The sequence below is a fragment of the Mytilus californianus genome, unplaced genomic scaffold (assembly GCF_021869535.1).
Source record: "Mytilus californianus isolate M0D057914Y unplaced genomic scaffold, xbMytCali1.0.p SCAF_8, whole genome shotgun sequence".
NCBI classification, from domain to species: domain Eukaryota; kingdom Metazoa; phylum Mollusca; class Bivalvia; order Mytilida; family Mytilidae; genus Mytilus; species Mytilus californianus.
This window is the reverse complement of record NW_026262734.1, coordinates 9,924,327-9,938,674: the sequence shown is the minus strand read 5'-3', so window position 1 is coordinate 9,938,674 and position 14,348 is coordinate 9,924,327. Positions and strand designations below refer to the sequence as shown.

The 14,348-nt window shown below is 34.7% G+C and overlaps 1 protein-coding gene across 8 annotated transcripts in view; it reads left to right on the top strand.

Moving 5' to 3' along the window:
- Positions 1-5,472: 5,472 nt before the first annotated feature.
- The window catches only part of LOC127710447 (uncharacterized), a 113,250-nt gene continuing 104,374 nt past the window's right edge, over positions 5,473-14,348 (top strand). For 5 of the 8 annotated variants that reach the window (XM_052216299.1, XM_052216301.1, XM_052216295.1 and 2 more), the window contains exons 1-5: positions 5,479-5,551; positions 9,846-10,037; positions 11,229-11,312; positions 11,845-11,942; positions 13,763-13,886. In XM_052216299.1, coding sequence (XP_052072259.1) covers positions 11,867-11,942; positions 13,763-13,886 — 200 coding nt within the window. In that variant the 5' untranslated portion in view covers positions 5,479-5,551; positions 9,846-10,037; positions 11,229-11,312; positions 11,845-11,866. Of the gene's footprint in view, positions 5,552-9,845; positions 10,038-11,228; positions 11,313-11,844; positions 11,943-13,762; positions 13,887-14,348 lie in introns of all 8 variants that reach the window. The other 3 variants (XM_052216294.1, XM_052216293.1, XM_052216291.1) reach the window with 3 other exon arrangements.

Here is a 14,348-nt window from a genome sequence, read left to right as displayed (position 1 = left end):
TACGCTCTGTTGACTTGCTTGTTACTTTTTAGAGTACACTCTGTTGACTTGCTTGTTCCTCTTTAACGTACGCTCTGTTGACTTGCTTGTTCCTCTTTAACGTACGCTCTGTTGACTTGCTTGTTCCTCTTTAACGTACGCTCTGTTGACTTGTTTGTTCCTCTTTAACGTACGCTCTGTTGACTTGCTTGTTCTTCTTTAACGTACGCTCTGTTCACTTGCTTGTTCCTCTTTAGCGTACGCTCTGTTGACTTGCTTGTTCTTCTTTAACGTACGCTTGTTCCTCTTTAACGTACGCTTGTTCCTCTTTAACGTAAGCTCTATTTATATGCTCTATTTATTTAAGCTCTGTTGACTTGCTTGTTGCTCTTTAACGCATGCTCTGTTGACTTGCTTGGTCATCTTTAACTTACGCTCTGTTGACTTGCTTAATCCTCTTTAGAATATGCTCTGTTTACTTGCTTGTTCCTCTTTAACATACGCTTGTTCCTCTTTAGCGTACGCTCTATTGATTTGTTGGTTCCTTTTTGGAGGACGCTTTGTTGACATGATTGTTTCTCTTTAGAGTACGCTCTGTTGACAATTGTGTTCCTCTTTAACGTACGCTATGCTGACTTGCTTGTTCCTCTTTAACGTACGCTCTGTTGACATGTTTGTTGCTCTTAAACGTACGCTTTGTTGACTTGCTTGTTCCTTTTTAGCATACGCTCTGTTGACTTGCTTGTTGCTCTTTAACGTACGCTCTGTTGACTTTCTTGGTCCTCTTTAACGTTCGCTCTGTTGACTTGCTTGTTGCTCCTTAACGTACACTCTGTTGACTTGCTTGGTCCTCTTTAACGTACGCTCTGTTGACCTGCTTGTTGCACTTTAACGTACGCTCTGTTGACTTGTATGTTGCTCTTTAACGCATGCTCTGTTGACTTGCTTGGTCATCTTTAACGTACGCTATATTGACTTGCTTGTACCTCATTAACGTACGTTTGTTTCTCTTTCACGTACGCTCTGTTGACTTGATTGTACCTCTTTAACGTACGTTTGTTCCTCTTTCACGTACGCTCTGTTGACTTGCTTGGTCCTCTTTAACGTACGTTTCATCGACTTGTTTGTTCCTCTTAAACGTGGGCTTGTTCCTCTTTAACATACATTCTGTTGACTTGCTGGTTCCTCTCTAACGTTTGCTTGTTCTTCTTTAGCGTACGCTCTATTGATTTTCTGGTTCCTCTTTAGAGTACGCTCTGTTGACTTGCTTGTTCCTCTTTAGAGTACGCTCTGTTGACTTGCTTGTTCCTCTTTAACGTACGTTTTGTTGACTTGCTTGTTCCTCTTTAACGTACGCTCTGTTGATTTGCTTGTTCCTTTTTAGCGTACGCTCTATTGATTTGCTTGTTCCTCTTTAGCGTACGCTCTGTTGACTTGGTTGTTCCTGTCTAACCTACGCTTGTTCTTCATTAGCATACGCTCTATTGATTTGCTGGTTCCTCTTTAGCGTACGCTCTGTTGATTTGCTTGTTCCTCTTTAACGTACGCTCTGTTGACTTGGTTGTTCCTCTCTAACGTACGCTTGTTCTTCATTAGCATACGCTCTATTGAGTTGCTGGTTCCTCTTTAACGTACGCTCTGTTGACTTGCTTGTTCCTCTTTAACGTAAGCTCTGTTGACTTGCTGGTTCCTCTTCGACGTACGCTCTGTTGACTTGCTTGTTCCTCTTTAGAGTACGCTCTGTTGACTTTCTTGTTCCTTTTTAACGTACACTCTGTTCACTTGCTTGTTGCTCTGTAACGTACGCTCTGTTGACTTGCTTGGTCCTCTTTAACGTACGCTTTGTTGACTTGCTTGTTCCTTTTTAACGTACGCTCTGTTCACTTGCTTGTTGCTCTGTAACGTACGCTCTGTTGACTTGCTTGGTCCTCTTTAACGTACGCTTTGTTGACTTTTTTGTTGCTTTTTAACGTACGCTCTGTTGTCTTGCTTGTTCCTCTTTAACGTACGCTTTGTTGACTTGCTTGGTCCTCTTTAACGTACGCTCTGTTGACTTGGTTGTTCTTCCTTAACGTACGCTCTGTTGACATGCTTGGTCCTCTTTAACGTACGCTCTGTCGACTTGGTTGTTGCTCTTTAACGTAAGCTCTGTTGACTTGTTTTTTGCTCTTTAACGTACGCTGTGCTGACTTGCTTAGTTCTCGTTAACGTACGCTTTGTTTACTTACTTGGTCCTCTTTAACGTACGCTGTGTTTACTTGCTTGGTCCTCTTTAACGTACACTCTGTTGACTTGCTTGGTCTCAATTAGAAGAACATTGTCCAATTCAGAGTCATGATTCTTGTTTGTTTTTATACCCCATGTTAGATACAAATTATAGGGATGTTTCCAAAATGTTCCTCGATACTTTACACAGGACAATATTTATGAACATCCCCATAAATAAGAGGCAAATCTCGTTTATTCAATAAGAAGATACAAGATATCAAGTTAAAACAAAAACTGGGGGAATCCAATGAACTCCATAAAGAGCGAGATCAGATGAGTCGACAGGGTTAGCGTACCCGGTATCATGCTATGCATCATACATCACCCGCCATGTAAATCAACACTATATTAAAAATAAAAATGTCGAGATTACGAATAGAAAACAATCGATATAGTTACAGATCAGATGACTATTCTAGTATCCAAAGACCAGTCAACTAAATTCATGTTGTTACCTGTTACGTGCCTGGTAGGTTCACTATCTCTAATGGTCACTCCAAATGGGATTAATTTAGGTTAAATAATATATACATTATATAAAGTTGTACATTTAAGCTTTTAAACATGTCAATACATATACAGTAACACCATACACCAGAAACCCCTACGTTCACTTGATAGACAGATATAGTTCATAAAGAATAGTTTAACTCTTATTCATCAGGGTTGTCCGTTTTGTATGTAGACCATAGCATAAAGTTCTTGTGATATTCTCAATGTCTCTGATATATTGATGTTTGATATTTACAATTGGTTTGATCTTTTCCGATGTTTAATCCAGAATAAACTGAACCTTAAGACCTTCATTCATAATTTTGTCAAATGTCTCATGGCCTATGCTGTTGATCACATATGATTTTAGTGTTGTTAAAAGCTTATCTCTCGCAGGTTTCAGTGCCTTGCATTCGAGCACAAAGTGTACTGTATCTCCCTTAGCTAACCCGCATAATGGGCCAATGTCCTGTTCCACATTTCTGCTAAACTTGGCACGGTCTACTTGTAGTGTATAAGTCCTGTTTATGAAGTTTGCTTTCATTTCTGATTTTTTGACTTCTAAAGTGTTGTTTGAGATACATATCCATATTTGATGCGAATTTCCAATTGGCATTGTCTTAATATCAACGAATTTCATTGTAGATTTTTCTGATTTTTCTATTTCCCATTTTTCTGTCCAATATTGCTGAATAGCACACTTTACAGTTGTTTTCCATTTTTCCATAGTTGGTGTGACTAATAATAGTTCCTGAGCATTTGGTAGTCTATATTTTGATAACGCAGATTCTAATCTACTTATGAATGAATTAGCATTTTGTTTTGACATTATAAGTTGCGGTTATGGTTACCGAAAACTTTTGAAATGACGATTTCATTGGTACAAATTACCTCCCTTATAAACACTGAGAAATTGAACTCTCTAATGTTTATCATGTTCAGGTAAATAGTAATAATGAGCAAATCATAGTATATTTTTTCTCCAAGTATAGCAAGCGACGAGGATAGAGACTTTATGAGTTTTGCATAAATTGGTTTGAAATGTTCCTTATATATATACTTACCAATCTACATTTATATCTTTTTTGGCTTTACTTTTTATTGGAACACGCCGATTCTCCGTAGATATTAACCCGAATAATTCAGTTCCTCCCCATAATCGATATCTCCTACTTGTTAATGAAGTAATCGTAGATCAGCGGAATTTAACGACTGAATTATTCGGGTTACATAGATATAAGGACCTAGTCTAGAGAGGTCCAAGAAAAAAAATATCAATACAATCGATGTATACATGTAGCAAAGATTAACACCTTTGAATTTAAGCCATTTTTAAATTGATTTATTGTATTTCAAATACACCGAACAGACCGCCTGAACATGCATGTAATATTTGCCACTGGACTTTAAGCAACTAACAATCAATCAATCAACCTAACAGACCGCTCATGTATGTACAAAAATTGAGATGCCCTATTCCTTAAACTGTTCAAGAAATAATTATATTTTCAAATGGATACTCATTTTTATAAAAAAAAAACAACATTATTTTCTTTACCTGAATGAACAAAACTTTGAAAACATTGTAATCAAATAAAGACTTTAGCTAATATTGAAAGTTCACAGGACAATAGTGTGATCCACACTTAGTTGTTGAAAATAGGCAGACATCGGTAAATTGTTTTAAGCTAAGTACTTTAATAGTAGAAAACTATACAAAGTGTGATATTGAAACCGCTTTTGAATTTTCTAATTTTTGTTTTTTTATCAAAATGCAAAAAAGGGGTCAAGATATCAGTGTAACAAACTTCTAATGAATTTATCTCGAAAAGTAATGAAAACAAGATGATAATACATAGCATGTATATTTCAAATACCGTTGTTTTACAGATAACATTTAAAGATTGTACGAGTGCGGTTTCAAAACATCTTTAAATCAGTATGGTTACCGACGTAAACAAACAATTGATTTGTCACCTTTACCATAAGACTATTTACTTTTCTATTATTCCTGCTTCACAAGTTCATGAAGTTCACATACTGTTATATAGTGACTGTTACTCGATCTGAGGATGTTATTCAGAATTCCTACCGATGCAGTAAATCTTACCAATAAAATGAAAAATTCAGTCTATAAATATTGTATTTTATAAAACACCAAACAAAGCTCACTAATGCAAACCGCTGTACTTCCAAGTAGATTTCTTGCAACTTCATATACAAAAAAGGAAATTTCGTGCAATGCTTAAAGTAAATTTGATTTTCATGAAATTTCATGCACGCACGAAAATAAATCAGACACTTAATTCGTGTTTCAATCTGCAAAAATGTTATTTGATAGTAATCTTAACGTAAGAAAAACAAATTATGATTTTACAACTACAAAGTAATTATACTATTACCTTGATCAATATGTCAATCATTTAATAAATGAGCATTCTCTCAATTTCTAAAACATGAGTTACTGTTTTTTCAAATTCTAAAAGTAAATAAAATTTATTTTAACATTCATAATGTCAGCATTCTCGCATTTCGATATGCAATATTGTTCATTATATCTACATTCTTACAAAATGATCCCGACTTGGATATAGTGACGAGGGAAATCTTCACATAACTCCCCAAGTCAAGATAGATTTTTAGGCCGGTTCTGTAGCTGTAAAACAGTTTTATAATTCAAGTGTTCCCGCCGTTGTTACTGTTCAGACATACCTGTTTAATCTAAAAATAGACATGAAATACACATCTTGTGTTTATTATTACATGTGTTCAATATCATTTATCATCATTTTGTTTATCATGTGACGGATGGGTATGTATTCTTAAATTTTATAGCACACAAACACTTGTTATTCTGCACAATAATTCATTATTTAGGCAAGCAGGCAGTCGAAAAAATGCAATAACAAGAATTACCGAACCGTCCAAGATACATATTCAAGGTAAATATAACAAGAGGCTCTCAAGAGCCTGAATCGCTCACATGTATTTCAGAGGAGAAGATTTTTAAATGTTAGCAAGCTTGATGAACAAATTGTGTAAAATTGTCTTTAAAGGGCAATAACTCCTTAAGGGGTCAATTGACAATTTTGGTCATACTAACTTTTTTGTAGATCTTACTTTGCTGAACATTATTGCTGCTTACAGTTTATATATATCTATAATAATATTCAAAATAATAACAATAAACTGCTTCGCTGAGCGCAGCTAGCCTAGATACGCCCACAGAGGTCCAACCCTGAACAGTTGGGGCAAAAATGGACACAATATTCAAGCTTGTTTCAGGTCTGAATTTGGATTGTAATTAAATATTTGACATATTATAGGATTCCGAATAAATGTAGTCAAAGATCTTGAAATTGGTTATATGAATTGAATTTATATTCAATTAAAGATTTCTTGCTGTTGTGCAATACTTAGTAAATCTGTCGTCAGACTATAAACAAATAAAGTTCAATTAATTCTCAATGTCATATTAGAAATTTATGAAAATAAAAAGGGAGCTTACATCAATAGATATAAACAATTCACCAAAGTTTCATGAGAATTGGTGACAGCATTTTTGAGTTATTGTCCTAAAACTGGAAAATCACCCCTTTTTTTAATGAATAAAACCCCATAACTCAGAAACGTAAAATGTAAAATTTATAAAATTCTAAAGGGAGCTTACATCAATACATACAAACAATTCACCAAAGTTTCATAAGTATTGCTGAAAGCATTTTTGAGTTTTTGTCCGAAAACTGGAAAATCCCCCATTTTTAATGAATAAAACCCCATAACTCGGAAACGTAAAATCTTAATTTTATAAAAAACGAAAGGGAGCTCACGTCAAAAGATATAAACAATTCACCAAAGTTTTATGGAAATTGGTTAAAGCATTTTTGAGTTAATGTCCCACATGTTGACGACGGACAGACGGACGGACGGACGGACAGACGGACAATGGTATACCATAATACGTCCCGTAAACGGGCGTATAAAAAACTGCAAAATTTTGTTAAAACTACCAATTTGGTGGCAGCAACCCAACAATGGGTTGTTCGATTCGTCTGAAAATTTCAAGGCCGATAGATCTTGACCAATTAAACAATTTTACCCCTGTCTAATTTGCTCTAAAAGATTTAGTTTTTGAGATATAAGCCAAAAACTGCATTTGACCCTTCTGTTCTATTTTTAGCCATGGCGGCCATGTTTGTCGATGGATACAAACTTCGGATAAAATTTATAAACAAGATACCCTAAGGAACATTTAGTTTAAGTTTGAAGGTAATTGGCCCAGTAGTTTCAGAGGAGAAGATTTTTAAATGTTAGCAAACTTGATGAACAAATTGTGTAAAATTGTCTTTAAAGGGCAGTAACTCCTTAAGGGGTCAATTGACAATTATGGTCATATTAACTTTTTTGTAGGTCTTACTTTTCTGAACATTATTGCTGCTTACAGTTTATATATATCTATAAAAATATTCAAAATAATAACAAAAAACTGCAAAATTTTGTTAAAACTACCAATTCGGTGGCAGCAACCCAACAATGGGTTGTTCGATTCGTCTGAAAATTTCAGAGCTGATAGATCTTGACCAATTGGACAATTTTAACCAGTGTCAGATTTGCTCTAAAAGCTTTAGTTTTTGAGATATAAGCCAAAAACTGCATTTGACCCCTATGTTCTATTTTTAGCCATGGCGGCCATGTTTGTCGATGGATCAAAACTTCGGATACAATTTATAAACTATATACCCTAAGGAACATTTAGTTAAAGTTTGAAGGTATTTGGCCCAGTAGTTTCAGAGGAGAAGATTTTTGAAATAGTTTACGACGATATACGACGACAGACGACGACGACGACAGACGACGACGACAGACGACGGACGACGACGGACGCCAAGTGATGGCATAAGCTCACAAAGGGGGAACGTCCATGCAATCTGACAAAACCAAATGCTCGACTATATTAATCAATTGAACGGCTGAACGACTGAAAATTAACTATGTTATTCCTTCATAGCTTGGTAAATTTTACGAAGAAAATTGTGAGTTAAACTTGGTTCTATAATTAGTGTATAACCTGCTAAGATCTGTAAAGACCCCTGTGAACCTCCACTTATATGACAGTTGAATACTGACAAAAATAGTGTGAGACATTCTTAGATTACGTGACAATAATTACATTACATGTATGTTTCATTATAATACGTTATTTTGATTGGCTAACAGCAATCTCGCGTCCTTTTGAAATTAACATTCATTTCAAAATGATATGTAATATTCATGATGACACGAGCTTTCACAATAAAGTGCACAGGTAAATAAAAGAAAAACTTGATGGAAATCGTGTTTTCATGATTCTAGCAAAAAAATGTAATAATAAGTATTGAATGAAGTAATTTTATAGGGTTGTAAAAGCGTTGTCTTTTGACCGTGCGTACATTTTTAGAATGAAGCGCGGAAAATACAAAATGTACTTCGGTCAACGCTTTTACACCCCAATAAAACAGGGACGAAAGATACCAGAGGGACAATCAAACTCACAAATCGAAATCAAACTGATAACGCCATGGCCAAAAGACAAACAGACAAATAATAGTACAGATGACACAGCATAGAAAACTAAATATTAATACGAACCCCACCAAAAACTGGGAGTGATCTCAGGTGCTCCGGAAGGGTAAGCAGATCCTGCTTCACATGTGTGGTAAATGTACAAAAAGAAGCATTCAATTCTTAAAAAATTGAGATTTAGCAGTTAAAATTGTGTAAACATACATCATAGAGATAACTAAATTAAAAAATGAAAACAAATACGAAAACAATCGTCAATAACTGCATATAAAAACAAAGACGCCAGCAAAAAATTGTTGTAACTTATTGAAAAATAAAATAAAGTATAATAAAATATTTTTTACATACACAATCTCCGGTTTAAGTACAAGTGTAACAGTTAGAGACTGTGATACAATGAATATCAACAACTTACTCCTCTAACGGTCACCGATTGCTAAAGCAGGGTGAACGTAGCCTGTTAGCATAAAGCTCCTATCCACCATGTCCATCCAAACATATAATTGTACTGTAAATCAAAGATTACAACTGGCTATTGTCAACTGTCTCATCGTAGTCTGGTAGGAAAACTATTCATTTGTTTGTTTAAAATATTCAATTCAGCCGTTTTTACTTTTTTTTGCCTTTTTTGTCTTATTTAAGTACATAAACAATGTGTTTTACATTTATTGTTTTGAACATAAATCAGTCCATTAGTTTTTATACGACCGCAAAAAAATTTTGTGGTCGTATATTAGTATGACGTTGGCGTCGTCGTCGTAGTCGTCGTAGTCGTCGTCGTCGTCGTCGTCGTCGTCGTCCGAAGGCACATTGGTTTTCGCACTCTAACTTTAGTTTAAGTGAATGGATCTCTATGAAATTTTACCATAAGGTTCAATACCTCAAAAGGAAGGTTGGGATTGATTTTGGGGGTTATGGTACCAACAGTTAGGGGCCAAAAAGGGGCCAAAAATAAACATTTTTGTAACTTCCAGACATAACTTGTGTTAGTGTATGGATCTCTCTGACATTGTACCACAAGGTTCCATATCACAAAGGGAATGCTGGGATTGATTTTGGGGGTAATTGCCTCCAAATTTTAGGAATTAGGGGCAAAAAAGGGGCAAAAAACAAGCATTTTTCTAGTTTCATGACAATAACTTGTGTGTAAGTGTATGGATCTTTATAAAATTGTACTACAAGGTTCCATATATCACAAATGGAAAGCTGGAATTGAGTTTGGGGGTAATTGCCCAAAATGTTTAAGAATAAGGGGCCGAAAAGGGTGTATCAAGCTTGAATGTTGTGTCCATACTTGCCCCAACTGTTCAGGGTTCGACCTCTGCGGTCGTATTAAGCTGCGCCCAGCGGAGCATTTTATTCTCGTTTTAATTGTTTTAAATTTGTCATTTCGGGATCTTTTATAGCTTATTATGCAGTATTTGTTTTGCTCATTGTTGAAGGACGTACGGTTACCTATAGTTGTTAACCTCTACGGCATTTGGTCTCCTGTGCAGGGTTGTTTTCCTGGCAATTATACCACATCTTCTTATTTTTACATACAGAATATGGTGGAGGTAAACATGTTTGCGACCGCTCAACTCTCTCCTAACATGGGACAGTGGTGTAACAACACAACATAAGAACAAACTGTAAAACACAGTTGGAAATGGCGTGATTCATCAGATCAACACAAGGGCAAAAACAACTAACAACAAGAAAAAAGACACAAAGTACACATATAACAACAATCGCAGGTACTGAAAACTAGTTCAAAACTAATTACAACTATTAAACAAATAATGTTTTCCTGACAAAAATGTCAATCAGTACACATCCAATAGATTTGGTGTAAAGAACTCACAAACAGTCATACAAAACATAACCTTGTGCAATGCCAAAATATAAGTATCGACAGGATGTATGGTCGTAAGTGCATAAATGTATATGAATACATATTTACTTATGCTTTAATTTATTATGAACAGTATCAATATTAGTTTGATGTGTACTGATTGATATTTGAATCTTAGATACATGATTTTTTTAATTAGTTATTATTGGCTTTGAAGAAACTGTCAGTAACTGCGATTACTCTCAGATCTTTACTTAGTGTCCTTTTTGTTGTGAGGATGAGGGATGGATAAATACCCTGCCACGTCCAGTCTGTATTTATGTTTAATGTTTTTTTTTCTGCTTTGAATCGATCTGATGAGTTAAGCCTTTTTCAATTGATTTTTATAGTTTTTTTCTTATGTTGTGCTCTTACACCGCTGTACCATGTTAGGGGAGGGTTGAGCGCTCACAAACATGTTTAGCCCCGCCACATGCTTATGTGCCTGTCCCAAGTCAGGAGCCTGTAGTTCAGTGGTTGTCGTTGGTTCATGTCTGTCATATATACTTGTTTTTTCGTTAATTGTTTTGTTATGAATTAGCCGTTAGTTTTCTCAATTGAATTGTTTCATATTTTTCATGTCGTGGTCTTTTATAGCCGACTATACGGTATGGGTTTTTCTCATTGTTGAAGGCCGTACGTGTCCTATAGTTGCTTGCATCCACTTTCTTTGAACTTTGGTGGATAGTTGTCAAATTTGTAATCATACCGCATCTCCTTATTTTTATATTAGTACCAATAAAATAACAATATTTAAGGATCTTATTACAGTTTTGAATTGATAACCTATTTAGAACAAATTTATTTAAAGGATCGATAAGTTTACATGATTTGTACTCGTAGCAAAATTTACGTGCTCTATAAACAACATCACCGTAGAAATAAAGATGTGATATCCCATTTGTAATGGTTACTACAGGTACTGACAAATTTTCAAATCTGATATGTGTATTTATGAGAGATTTTAGAAAAGGTTTGAACTTGAGAACGAAACCTCTGACTTAAATCATATGAACTTTTATAATACATTTTTTGTCAATTTGGGTTTTTTTAGGACGAGAATTGAATTTTACGACAAAGATGGTAATTTCAGGGAATGTAGTGGTCATTTTATGTGAAAACTTCCATACTTATTGAGGCAAGTTTGATTAAGATAATATATCAATGTAGTTTCAAAAAAAGGTTTTGAGTAAACTGTTGCTGTTCATTGATTGCGTCTTGTATTATTTGGAACATACATCAATTCACCAATTTAGTTTTAAACAAGACAATTCTCTTTTTTAAACAAATGTTAAAATTTGGTATAATTTTCAACTGGGGAAGGTATATGGTCTAGATTTCTGCAATGTTTTTGCGTGAATTCCTGTTGTAAAAAGACTGGAGCAATACACCTCCGTTATGAGTATTTCTCCTATGCAACGTTCGTGTATAACAAACAATTATTCTTCACAAACATTTTGACCAAAGACGTGCCAAAGTGTCCCTTCTTTGCTTATGCGAGTAGATTAAACACTTATAAGTTTATTCCACAGCTTAGATTTCGGATGAAGTGCAACAGTGCCATGCCAGTGTTGTATTACGGACTGTTAGATACAAAAATGAAAATTCAGGTTTTCACGCTTTACTGCAGTATTGATTATGAACGTGTTGTTATTATATTTCATTTTCAGGAAGAAATTACTTCTGGTAAATATGGGACAACGTTGGTCCAGCTCCGAGGGAGTAACATGTTCTAAAGATACAGCGTTAAAGACAGCCTGGCAAATTTGTAAGATACAAAATCAGATGTGTGTTGGTTTCTTCTTCGTAATTGTCAGTCAGTTACATCTACATAATACACAAAAATAATATTTATAATACAAGTGCATATATCTATATTACAACAAACAAATTCCAAAAGGAATCGTTATAATTGTTTTTAATCAAATCGCACTTGTTAATCCTAGAACGGGAATTGAATTTTATGACAAAGGTGGTAATTTCAGTTTTCGACATTATCATACCATCTGTGTCAAACTCACATTGTTATTGATATTTCATGTTCTTGTATTGAATACTTAATACGATACAAGGAATAACACTGTATATGACGTTTGAATCAAGTGTCGGGTGATTCATGCGTTTCAGATGCTTACCCTGTCGGAAAATCCCATTGGATTTTCTTAAATTTAATTTTTCACGGTCGCATTCTTTTTCTGTTAATAAACATTTACTTGCGAGATTTGCAATGAACATTGGTATATTATCTTATATTTCGGACGCATGAAATTAAATTTTAATATTTCTTGGCATCCCTTAGTGTTTTAACTGCTTTATAAGACCTGGCCAGCTTTTGTTCAATTGTGCAGTATGAAATGATGACAGGGTTAGTAATCTTTCCTCTGCTATATTTATTTCATAGAAGACAAAATGTATTCTCTTTGTTTCGTCAGAATTTTGAACAGAGTAATCATGAACACGGAATAAAGACGGCTATAGATTCTTAAACTTTTCGTTTCATTTGATTTAACGCAATAGCTGTTATGTTCCTGTTTAGCCTGTCTAATGTACATATGCTGAATAGTTTATACAACATACTATTCAGCACCAAAAGCATAGTTATCTCCACACTATCCATCAATATTTGTTTTTTTCTGTCGTAAAGAATGTGGCGGAAGTTATACATGTTTTAGAGCGCTCAACTCTTCCCAAACATTGAACAGTGGTGTTAAAGCACAGTACAAGATCAAACTGTTAAAACTCAGTTGGAAATTGCTTGACTTATCAGATCGTCATATGATCATTTTTCTACGGATTATGAAATTATTTGATTTCTTTTGTATCAACTTTCCTTTCAATTACTGAAAGGGCTCGGAAGGAAGAAATCCCTAAATATGTTTTAAAATATTAGGAATTCAACGTGTAAATAAATCATGGCAAGTGTCTATAAAAAGTTCTAGTCGGATGTGTAGACGTATTTCTTTAGCTTTTACCATGAATCTTTCTGCTTTTTTAGTTCACAGATTTGCTACAGAGCCATTCCATTTCCGAGGTTTAACGGAGTGTATTAAATCTTTTTTCACAATTTAAGAATATAATTTAAAGATTGAAGGCTTATTTATATCACAATTGACACACGTGTTGTTTGATTACTCTGTCATGATTGATTGATTGTTTGATTGGTGTTTAATACCACTTTCAGTACTATTGTGCTATTTCGTGTCGGTCAATTTTTCTTGATGGGGGACACCGGAGTGCCTGGAGAGAACCACCGACCTTCTTTAGGGAAACTGACAATCCTAGTCAATTAAGATTGGAGCCGAGACGTGCTGGATTCGAACTCACAACATCAGTGTTGACAGGCTCGCGATAAAGTAGTTCGATTGATTAGAACACTCAGCCACCGTAGTACTCTGTCCTATGTCTGCGTATTATATATGGAATATTTATAACAAAGAGTCATAACACAAATATCTTTAATTTTTGTTTACATATTCTTTTATATTTTATGGTATCTTTGATAATAATTTATGACCGATTTTCCTAAAATTCATTACAGTAGATATTATAATGGATTTATAATTAATACAACTACATTTGTGTTTACAGCAGACAGCGATAAATTCGATCAGAAAATTATTATGAAAATACAGACAGAAACGAAACAATTTGGTGAAGTAGTTGATCGATGGACAAGACATACTGAACTAACAGCATTAACAATCGCTTGTTTGTAAGTTATTTTATAATATATATTAATCCGTTTGTAGTCGAGCGTTTTGATTTTTTTAATTCACCTTGGAGTTTTGAATTTTGGTTAGTACTTTTTTATATACATATGAGGTTGATGATATCAAATGAAGGCACCAGTAGTTTAATGATATTCAAACCTAATGAAATAATAGAAATCAAGGGGATGAACAAAAACTGCAGGATTTGCATGAACTTCAAAAAGGGTGACCCCGTCGACGAAATAAGCGTTCCCTTCTATACATGCATAATCCGCCATGCAAAATCCACACTCAGCTAAAATGTCACCATTGGGAATAGGACACGACCGTCAAATAAACAGTCGACTATTCTGGCAGCAAGTAACAAGTAAGACTGCGAAATCATGTCGCTAGTGCGTTGAGACACATACATATCGTATCAGTCAACCAATTTGTGATAGTGATGATAAATTTATGTAGGGTCG